This window comes from Choloepus didactylus, chromosome 6, assembly GCF_015220235.1.
Source record: "Choloepus didactylus isolate mChoDid1 chromosome 6, mChoDid1.pri, whole genome shotgun sequence".
Lineage (NCBI taxonomy): Eukaryota > Metazoa > Chordata > Mammalia > Pilosa > Megalonychidae > Choloepus > Choloepus didactylus.
The window spans coordinates 140678462-140690646 of NC_051312.1; the positions used below are offsets into that span (position 1 = coordinate 140678462).

General features: G+C 36.2%; 1 protein-coding gene across 1 annotated transcript; it reads right to left on the bottom strand.

Moving 5' to 3' along the window:
- Positions 1-1558: 1558 nt before the first annotated feature.
- On the bottom strand, positions 1559-2515 carry LOC119537523 (olfactory receptor 143-like). Its single transcript, XM_037840016.1, has one exon. It carries the CDS (start codon positions 2513-2515, stop codon positions 1559-1561), a length of 957 nt encoding a protein of 318 aa, XP_037695944.1.
- Positions 2516-12185: the final 9670 nt, after the last annotated feature.

Below are 12185 nucleotides of genomic sequence, written 5' to 3' on the forward strand. Positions count from 1 at the left end.
ATGTTCCAGCTTAATCCCCACTAATATATCTGCCCCCACAAGATTGCATCAAAGAACATGGCTTTTTCAGGGGGACATAATATATACAAACCAGTACACCACATATCAGCCATGCCTCCCCACTTCCAACTGATGTGCCCTTTTTAATGGGCTCTAAGCTAGCTGCAGGGTGACTGCTGTAGTGATGTATGAGGTTTCTGAAAATTAAGGCTTTTTTTTGTTATTCTGAAATATTTAAAATTAAAATTTGAAATTTGATTCCAGATTGTTTTAACATTAAATTTGTGAACAAGAGAAAACAGCTTTTACATTATTGAAATCAAATTTCAATTGTTGAAAATTTTTGGACCATTTTCATAGTGAATTTGAAATACATCACTTTGCATTCACTATTTCTTATAGTTTGTGAGTGTAACAATGTTTGTTTCTCCTACACAAAGAAAGAAAAGAAGTTGATAGTATGCATTCAGATTCGGCTTGGTGAGTCAGAGTTTTGCAAGAATTATGATAGAGAGAAAAACATTATAATACCAGAAAATATTTGATGCTTTTCTCTTATAGCAAAAATTTTAATCAGATTTAAAGCAATGTTTTTAATAGACATTATTACATTTAAGGCTATTTTTAAACACCAATGTTTCAAACATTTCAAAATTCATGACATCTATAGGAATTACAGACATACTTAACTATGTTCCACGACAGATCTATCCTGTGAGGGGCACTAATCGTGCTGAAAGTAGAAGTGGGCAGTGTTTCTGCATGTATCACACAAAACAAGCAGATTTTATAAAGTCCTATTTATTACTACTGTTAATTATCATACATAACTCTAACTTTTGGTTTCAACAAAATATAAAATAACAGAATAATACCTAAAAAGCTTTTTAAATTCCACATACTACTGTAAAATATTGACATGTCTCACTAGGGAGGCTTGTCCATAATTTCTTCAGTCTCACCATCAAAGGAAATAATCACCATTACAAAACAATATTGTGATTAAAACTTACTTTGTGTCTGACCATGTATGATACCTTTTGAAACTCAATCTCTCTGGAACATGTGACTATTTCAAGTCTGACAATCCCCTGAATGCCACAATCACTTTGCTGAGGGCATCATTTCCATGACAACCCCACCTTCAGGCTAATTCTGAAACTCTACAGAATTTCTCTCCCTTCCATCACAATCTTCTTTTCTTTCCTTTCATTCTTTCACTAGGTTCTGCAGTGTTAACTCTGTGACCCTGATCAAGATACATAATCATTTCCTCAACTAGAGAACAGGATGAGGAGACTTATCTTTCAGGAGTACCTGTAAAATACATAACACACATTACAGATCACAGTTAACTTTTTCTTTAAGAAATAAAATGGATAAATAAAATGTACATATTAAAAGAACAAATGATTACACTGAAAAGTGAACCAAAGATGTTAGACTGAAAATTCTTCAAAGACTTTAAAAGGAAACAAGAGATGAAAGAGAAGAATGGGAAGAAGAAGATGAGGATCCACAGGAAGAGGAGGAAACGACACAGCAAAAGAGGCAGGGACTAAGGCAGCACCACTGGATCTGCTCTGTTTCCTATTCTCTTCAGGGTGTTTTTCAGAGCAAGTTTGACATCCTTGTTCCTCAGGCTGTAGATGAGGGGGTTCAGCATGGGCACCACATTGGTATACAGCACAGCAAAAAACTTCTCCTGTCCCACAGACCCAGAAGATGATGGCTTGACATAAGTGAGCAGCCCAGATCCATAGAAAAGGCCAACAGTAATTAAGTGGGAGCCACAGGTGCTGAAGGCTTTGGACCAGCCCTTAGTTGATGACATGTGGAGGATGTTGAAAAGAATCAGAGCATAAGACATACAGATAATAAGACTAGATAATATGACAACTGTGCCCACAATAATGAAAACCAGGAGCTCATTGGCATAGGTGCTGCTGCAGGACAGCTGGAGAAGGGGGAAGATGTCACACATGTAGTGGTTTACAGTGTTGGAATTGCAAAATGTCAGCCTGATCATGCATCCTGTGTGAGCCATTGCACCAGCAAACCCCATCAGGTATGAAGCTGACATCAGCAGAGAACACACCTGAGGTGTCATGGTGATGGTGTACAGCAGGGGCTTACAGATGGCCACATAGCGATCATAGGCCATGGCTGTCAGCACATAGCACTCAGAATTGACAAAGAAGCAGAAGAAAAATAGCTGAGCCATGCATCCTGCAAAGGAGATGAGGTTCCTCTCTGAATTAAAGCTCATAAACATTTTTGGGGTAAAGACAAATGAATAGCAGAGATCAATGAAGGACAGATTGAAGAGGAAAAAGTACATGGGGGTGTGAAGGTGGGAATTGAGGCAAATGAGGTTAATTAAGCTCAAATTCCCCACCACAGTGACAACATAATTCATCAAGAACAGAAAAAACAGGGGCAACTGGAGCCCAGGTCGGTCTGTTAATCCCATAAGGATAAACTCAGTCACAAAAGAATTATTTTCCACAGCCATTCACTCCCCAGGCAGGAACTATAGGAGAAGGAGTAAAGATAACATCACTGACGTATGCTCTGGCTTTGTCTGCTAAGGGAGTTCTGGATCTGCTGGTTTACAAAATGAAGGTTGCGGGAAGACACAGCAAGGCATCCAGGAGCCTGAACTGAGGAGATTACCCAGGCCTGAGAGTTCAGATTGTCCTTCCCTCATCTCTCTCCCCTGCTCAGCTTGTGGGTCACTGTGCAGAGGAGAGTGCTGGGAGACCTCCTAATGCCTCAGTACTTCCTCCCTCTGACTTGGGCTTTTCCCAGTCTCACATCAAATACTCCCCCAAAATATCTCAGTTATATACAAGTGGATGGAAGAAAATTAGTAAGTCAGAGAAGATATTTTGCCTGGAGACCTCACTCATGCTGGGCCTTGAACACCCTACATCCCCACTGTCCTGAGGGAGAAAAGTCTCTAATGATGAAGGAGGCACTACCCAGCCATCAGCACCGTCCTCAGTCTTCAACATGCTTGAAGAGGTATTCTGGGCAAGAAGCCATGATTTCCACCTGAGAATCTGCCCAGAATGTCCTCTTCACTTGTGATGTGGAAAACAAAACTGTTACAGGTGCTTCCCAAACAACAAGCTGGATTGAATGAGAATGAACTTCATGTCACATATATATATGGAAAAATAGATCAGAAGCACAGAAGAATATCCTCTCCCACATGATTTCCTCAGAAGTTCCATCAGTCTCTTGAGGGGAGAGTTACTGAGCCTGTGTTTACAGTCTGTGTCACACACCTACCATTAGATCCTCTGGGACTCAGTGTTTACTCAGCTTGTATTTCACCTGAGGAATTCCTAATCCCCAATGTAAGGGACTGATGGCCCCCTTGTTCTCTCCCTGAAGTATCCCCTGGATTCTAAGCACAGCTCTAAATATCTAGGAGCAGAGTCAGATGCCACTTCTAGTATTTTTCTAGAAAAATCTGGGATTCCATTAATGAAATATTAGATCATTGTTTTAATATTATATATGCTTATATATTTCAACTCAACAAGGTGCTTTAATGAAATTGCTAAGAAAGTGGATCCTCAAGTCAAAGTGAGTTTAATGAACACTTTTCTACTTTGTCACTGTGAGATTTAGAAAAGTTAGGGACCTCCTCTGAACCTTCTATCCTCAGGCAAGATGAGGCTAAAATGAGCTATCTCATAGGATTGACTAGGGGATTAAAGGAGTTACCTCACATAAAGTATTAGGACCATGCCTGGCACATACAAAGAGCCTGATAAATGTTAGCACCCCCTCTTCCCTTTCTCCTCTTCCAAAATTATATACATCAGAGATTCTGGACCATGGCACTACAGATATATTAGACATGGGAATTCTTTGTTGTGGTGGGTTGTCCATATATTATACAATGCACAGCATCCCTAGCCTCTACCCATTAGAAACCAGTACTACCACCTGTCCCCCTTACCCCTCAAATGGAAAATAAAAATATCTGGTACTAAAGGGACAGACATTGTTAAACACCCCCCGAGAGTCAACACTGACCAAGCTTCAGAAGCTCAGGTCTTTATGTGTAGACTGGACCTCTGCCCTGCCTCCTGGATTGTTCTATTTTATGACTTAGGGATGCCCCAAACTCAGAGGCCTCAAACTGAATTGAGCATTTTCTTATGATTCCCAGCCTGGCTCCTTCTTAGCTCATTATTTTCTAAATTATTTTCACCAATATTTCACCAAGAGGAATCTTCTATTCCTCTTTCTCCCTCGCTGTCTTCATCCAGTCTCCAATTCTTGCAGAATCTATCTCCTTTCAATCCTCCCCTGGCCCTTCCTCTCACTTTATAGATTTGATAGTCTCTTTTAACTTAGAGTTGTATTATTCTATTGTTTTTCCTTGTTGTGGTCATGTGAAAGATTAGAAAATTGGCCCATTTTCACTCCTGTCTCCAACTATATACACACAAACACACATACACACCCCTTCTCTCTCTGCCCCCCTCCCTATTCTTATCCACGTGGTTATAGTCATCACAAATTAGTTTAGATCAATAATTTTGTATTCATTTATTGAGACTATTTTAAAGGCCATTCACAGATAATCCATATGTGTGATACTCTGTTTCAAAATTAATTATTCTCCTGAATTAGTTTTCATACTTTAATCATCTTACTAATCCAAAGATCATCCATGATTCCTCCCAACTTCTTATCAATTTTAATAAATCTCCTGTCAGTACTTTCAGTCACTGCTATTTACTCAATTCTTATCTCTCTTTATAGTCTTTTCAGGAGATTCTGACCAAATCTGGGCTTAATATCTTGTCCTGTAATTGTGATGCAATGTGATAACTTGAGATCTTTCTTCAACATTGTCCTAGGAATTCCCTTTAACTCATTCTTGGGCTAGGACTTCTGTTGCCTGGATCACATTTCTTCCTATTTCTTGATTTCTTATTCATTTTTGTACAACACATACTACCTTGGCTTCTTCAGGAAAAGGTACTTGGGATTCAAATCTTACTGACACTGCACTGTCTGAAATTGCCTTCATAATTACTTCCTAAATATTAAACATTTGTAAGGGAACAGACCACTGATTGACAAGTCACATATCCTCAAATTTTGAAGGCATTGAACCAATCTTGACAATCTCAATATGTTTCTCAAACTGGATACTTTCCATGCAATCCAGTTACTTCCCCCCACTCTAGAAGCTTTCAAAATCTTATTTTTGCTTCTATTGTTCAGAATATTCATAATGCTGTCTTTTGAGATGTATATTTCCATGCCGTAAGGGGCACATGAATTAGGTCTATTCTGTAAAGTCAAGTTTTTCAGTTCTGAAAATGGTTCTTAAAATAAATAAATTATGATTTCCTATGCATTGCACTTTCTGTTTTGTATCTGAAACCTGCCTTATTAGGGAATTTCTTCTTATTGAATTTCATTTTCTCTTTTCTTTTCCATTCAATTATATCCTGTCCAGGACATAATCTGAATATGGTCTTTGTTCAAGAGTCTTTGTCTTGTAATGATACATTTTCTTTAAGTTTTCTTCCCCTTTCACTGTGTATTTCTTTCATATTGTTTTTGTAAGTTCAGGTTTGTGTATTTGATGTTAGAGGTTCTCTTTTAAGTGTCTCAGCAGAGTTGCTCATGGGTGAACATTTATGATTGGGGTTCAAACACCTGACAGCACCCCCTTGTGGGTGCTTAGTGCTTGTGAAATGTCAGCCTCACTAAGATAGAGAGCCTTTATGGGCAATGACATTAGGTTGTATCATGGCTGGTTTACCAACCCACAGAATTGCCTTCCCATCTGCCTGAATGATATAAGCCTGGCTTTCAGCATATTCTGAATTGAAGGAAGGAAGAAGGCTGCAGAAATTTTTACTGAATAGCCATGTTTCATGTGGTAAACCCATGCCCACATAGGCACATATCACCTAATTAAGAGTTCTTGGGTTTTACCTTCTGTCTATCATCAACCTCTGGTCTTTTTTTGATTGCATGGAATGGTACAGGAGATCTGAAGGTCTAATTATGACACAGACTCTAAAACATTCCTCCTGTTTTATCCCCAACTTCACCTCTACTTCCACAGTTTCCTTGTAAGAAAAAATTCTGAGTATATGAGAAGACTATATAGCATAAAACAGGTGTTCCCTTGATTTTCTTCAGTTCTTTCTTAATGCCCACTGACATGAGTATAATAAATCAGTAGCTGCTCATTTATTTCCTTTCCAGCTTAGACAATTATATTTCTTGTGAATCTGATATTTTTTTTTTCTTGAGAGTTAATACTACTTGAAGTCCCTGTTCTGTAGTGTTAGTGAGTGTGCTAGTTTGATATATTATGTCCCCCAAAACACCATTATCTTTGATGCAAAATTGTTTGGGCAGATATATTAGTGTTGATTAGATTTTAGAATCCTTTGAGTGTTTCTGTGGAGATGCACCCCACCCAACTGTGGGTGATAACTCTGACTGGATAATTTCCATGGAGGTATTACTCCACCCATTCAGGCTGGGTCTAAATTAAATCACTGGAGCCATATAAATGAGTTGACAAACAGAAGGAACTCAGTGCAGCTGTGAGTGACATTTTGGAGAGCTATAGCCAAGAGGGACACTTTGAAGAATGCACAGGAGAAGAGAGAGGAAATGCAGTTTACAGAGACATTTTGGAGACAGCTTTTGAAAGCAGACTTTTACTCTGGAGAAGCTAAGAGAGGACAAATGCTCCAAGAGCAACTGAGAGTGACACTTTGAGAGAAGCTGAAGCCTAGAGAGGAATGTCCTGGGAGAAAGCCATTCTGAAACCAGAACTCTGGAGCAGACACCAGCAAGGTGCCTTCCCCGCTAACAGGGGTTTTCCAGACACCATTAGCCATCCTCCAGAGAAGGTACCCTTTGTTGGTGGACCCTTTATGGCCTTAAGACTACTTCTTTGTAACCAAATAACCTCCCTTTATAAAAGCCAATCCATTTCTGGTGTTTTGCATTCTCTGGCAGCATTAGCAAACTAGAACAGTGAGTTTAGGAAAGAATAGATATAAGGCATCTATGTAAAGTCTGCCACCAGATTACTCTGACTGCACTCACAGAGAGAGCACACTAAAACAACACTGTCCTTGAGACCAGAGATTAAAGATCACATGTCTAGAGCAGTTCTATTCTCCCGAAAGTAAACTGCACATGAAGCCTAAAATCCTCCTTATTTTAACTCAGAGTATTTACTGATTTGTTTTCTTCCATTTTTTGGGCTTTTAGCCTAAAATGATTTCAAGAGGCATGGCGAACACACAAAAGAAGAGATGCAGGCTTTGGCACTAGGGTTTCTCAGTCTAATTACACAGATATTCAAGGAAACTTCACCTGGCACCACTCTTAGCTACTGAGCACCAATCATAGTGCTAAATGCTTTATTTGGCTTCTTCATCTCATCCTCATGACCATCCTCTGAAAAAGGCATCCCTTTCTCAACTTTGTACATATCCAAAAGCTGGAAGTGCTTCACTCTATTCAAAAGTCAAAACAGCTAGCGATGAAAAGAAAAGATTCATACTTTGTCTCTTTGAGCCCAAAATTGATTTATTTAATCATTATACTATACAGAGTTATAAGGTATATACACATTCCATGCAATTACATTAAATTCACAGAAAGATGTTTTGTAGAAAGCTGATTCTCAAATTTGTATGAAAACCCTAAGGAACAACAACACCGAAGACAATTCAGCAAAATAACAAACCTGGAGGACTCATACCAAATGATTTCAAGAATTACTATAATTTGACAATAATCAAGAGAGTGTGGTATTGGCAAAAAAACAGATTAACAGGAGAGAACACAGAGCTCACAAACTAACACACAATTAATTTTAATAATTGTATAAAGGAAGTTCAGTGGAGAAATGACCTGCTCCAAAAACAATATATTTGGAATAACTAGATATTCATAAAAACAAGAAGTAGGTGGAGGAGGAGGAGGAAGAGGAGGAGGAGGAGGGGAAAGAAGGGAAGGAAGAGGACAAAAGGAGAAACAAAACAACCACTTCCATCCTTACCTTGCACCTTTAAAACTAATGGATCATTTACCAACGGAGTCAAATTGAGAGTTCAGAAATAAATCCTCACATCTATGGACAACTGAATTTGGACAAGGGTGCCAAGTCTTGTCAATATGGAAAGAATTTTTTCTTCAACAAACGGTGCTAGGAAAACTGGATACACATATGCAAAAGAATGAAGGTGAACCCCTACCTCATATCATTTATAAAATTAAAACAAAATGGTTCAAAAGCCTAAATGTAAGAACCAAAGTAGAAAACTCCTAGAAGAAAACAGAGGGAAGCATCATCAGAACCTTGTGTTAGGTGATGATTTCTTAGAGTTTACACTAATAACAAGAGGAACAAGAACAAAAACTAGATTAAAGTACCTTATAAAAATTTAAATCTTTTGTACACCAAGGACTTCTTCATGAATTAATACATGTAAATACAAATTAAAAGTCAAATATAGAATAGAAGAATATATTTGGCAACCATATAGCCTATTAGAATTAATATCTGGAATATATAAAGAAATCCTTCAAGTCAAAAAGAAAAACACAAATGTCCCAATTTAAAAATGGGTCAAGTTTACATAGACATTTCTCCAAAGATGATATACAAATGTCCAATAAGCACATAAAAAAGATGCTCAACATCATAAGGCATTAAGGAAGAACATATCCAATCTACAAAGAGATGCTATTCATACCCACTAGAATGACTACCACTAACTATAGAAAGTTAACTACAGGGTTACGATATGACCCAGAAATACTACTTCTAGTTATATACCCCAAACAATTGAAAGCTGGGACTCAAAGAGGTATTTTTATACAAGTGTTAATAACAGCATTATTCATAATGTCCAGAAGGTGAACAGACGAATAGATAAACAAAATGTGGTTACATACATACAATCGAATCTATTCAGACATAAAAAGAAATGAAGATCTGATACTTGCAACAAAATGAAGGAACACTGAAAGACATCATGTTGAGTGAAATAAGCCAAATAAAAAAGGAAAATATTATCGCCTGTAAATGAAATCGTCAGAATAAACAATTCAGAGAGTCAGAAACTAGAATGCAGTCTACCATGGACTGTGGTGGGAGTCGGGAATAGAGTTAATGTTTAATTGGTACAAAATTTCAATTGGAGGTGATGGAAAAGTTGTGAGAATGGACTGTGTGGATGGTAGCACAACATTGTGACTGCATAACACCACTGAACTGTACATGTGAAAGTAGTTAAAATGGGAAATTTTAGGTTTTATATATTAGCAGAATAAAAAATATAAAAAACAATAGAACTTTACAACACAAACAGTGAACACTAATGTAAACCATGGACTATAATTAATAGTGTAACAATATTGTTTCATCAATTGTAACAATGTTATTGCATTAATGCAAAGTGTTAATAGGGAAAACTGTGTGTGTGTGTGGCAGTTATATGAGAAGTCTAAAATTACTGCAGGATTTTTCTGAAAACACACAACCTCTCTAAAAATATATAAACAAATTACAGAAGTAAATATACAACCTAAATCTATAGCACATTTAGAACAGAACAAGATGAAAAATCTTTGTCACACAGGCTTTGGCAAAAATTTGAAGATAAGATACCAATGAACAATGCATAAAACAAAAAAAAAAATGTAAAATTGGAAGTTATCAAAATTAAAGACTATTTCTCTGAGAAAATAATAATAAAAGAAAAAAAATGCAAGCCACATATTGGAAGAAATATTTAAAATCATATATCCAACAGGTAAGTTGAATCCAGAATAGAATATATAAACAACACTTAAAACTTAAAAATACGAAAACAAACAATCCAATAAATAAATTAGCAACATACGTGAACCAATCATTTAACAAAAAAATATTTAAGATAACAATTACACACATGAAAAGATGCTCAACATCATTTTTTAAGGGAAACAAAACCATAATGGATGCCATTACAAATGTATTAGAATGTTTAAATTTTAAAAATAAAATCAAACTGACTATACCTACTACTGGTAAGTATGTGAAGCAAACTGGATTCTCATGCATTATTACCAGGTTGAATGCAAAAGGATGGAGTCAGTTGGGAAAACAATTTGTCAGTTTCTTGTAAAGTTGTTCCACTCCAAAGTATTTAACACAGTAAAAAAAAAAAAAGCTTATGTTCACATAAAAACTGTACAATTATGACAATTATGTTTTTATGTTGGTAGGGGCTTTATCATTCTTCAGCTGGTTAATTGATAAATAATCTTTAATACATCCACACAATAAAGCCTACAGAGCAATATAGTGGATGAATTACAGATATATGAAACAACATGGATGAATCTAAAATTCATCATGCTAAGACAAAGAAGTTAAACAAAAAAATTACATGCTTTATGCCTCAATATATATGACATTCTGGAAAAGGAAAACTATAGCAATAGAAATAAGATCAGTGGCTTCCAATGTCTGGGGTGGGACAAGGGTTTAACAATAAAGGGGCAAGGGAGAATATCTTGGTTTGGTGATAGCTAGTCTAACGCATGTTTTTGAAAAAACACAGAACTCATAACTAAAAACTGTGAACTTTACTTAAATTAAACCTTAATAAAAGAAAATTTAAACACACATATAACAATGAATTTTCACTTCACATCTTCACATCCATGAAGATTAGCTAAAATTAGAAAAACTAAAACTATTGGTGAAGATGTGAAATAATTTCAACTTAACTATATTAATGGTGGGAATGTACAATAGTAAAACACCTGGTAAATGGTTTGGAAATTCCTTATAAAGTTAATCAAAAACTCACCATATGATGAGCAATCCATTACCTGTATATTTCCCAAAGAAATGAAAACATACAATTCCAAGAAGGCTTGCACAAATAAATTAATACCAGCATATTATGTCCAAAATCTAAAATCAACCCCAAGCTCCACCCACTACAGAATGGATGAGCCAATTGTGGTATATTCATACAAAAGAATATTACTTTGCAATAAGAAAAAAGAACTACTGAGACACAACAAAAAGGAACCTCAAAAATGTCAAACCTGAACATCGTCAAACACAAAAATAGCATATATTGTATAATTCCATTTTTACCAAGTTCTAGAACAGGCAGAAATGAATCTATAGTGATAGAAATTATATCAATGTTGTCTGAAAGTAAATTGTGAGAATGACTCCTAAAAGGAAAGAGGAAACTTTCTGGTATAATGGAAGGAAAACTCTATCATGTTCTTGGTGGCAACTGAATGTGTATTTACTTTAAAGACCCTTCAAGCCATATATATAAAAATTTGTAAGTTCTGCTATATATAAATGAATAAAAATAAAGAAGGAAATGTATAAGCTCAATATTTTGAACTACCTATTGTTCAAAAGATCCACTGAGAAATATTATGGAAAACTAGTGTGTGGGGTTTTGTTTTTTGTTTTTTGTTTTCTTTTTTAACACATCTCTGAACTGTAAAATTGATATCAGTGGAAATCCACACCCTCCAAGCCACCATTAGCGGCACAATACTGGGATATTTGGATCAGGGGTTTTATGTAGGATGGGATTCTGATGTTTCTTTAGAAGAAATTCTGACTTTTATTAAATTCACTTCTACAAACTTGGAGAAAGTCAGCGAATCTGAGATAAACACACAGTGGGAGTTCAGAAAAGAAACTGTAGCTATTCATCCTTTCCCATCTATGGTTTTCAACCATGAGAGTCACCAATTATTAAAGTGAACTTGTGTTTCTATCACCAGTAGTAATGGTCAAGCATCAATCTCTATGCTTTATTTAAAAGCTGTGGCGTATTTTAAGGACACATTACGGTTATGAAATTAACAGAAGCTGAAAGGCCAATAACATGTCTGACATTTTTGACTTTGTCACCTAAGAGTCTGCTGTAAGCTTCGCCAGGAGATTTTGTTAGGCCTTCTTTAACATAGACGTAATTTTAAAAATTCTAAAATGGCTTATTTTTATAAGAAGAGCTTATTCTTTTTCACTTTAATTATTATTCTTGCTATTTGTGTGTGTGTGGTAATGAAGGTGTCAGGGATTGATTTTGGTGATGAATGCACAACTATGTAATAGTACTGTGAACAACTGAATG

Coding starts and splice junctions, on each gene's coding strand:
- LOC119537523 (XM_037840016.1), bottom strand. CDS start 2,515: ATGGCTGTGGAAAATAATTCTTTTGTGACTGAGTTTATCCTTATGGGA.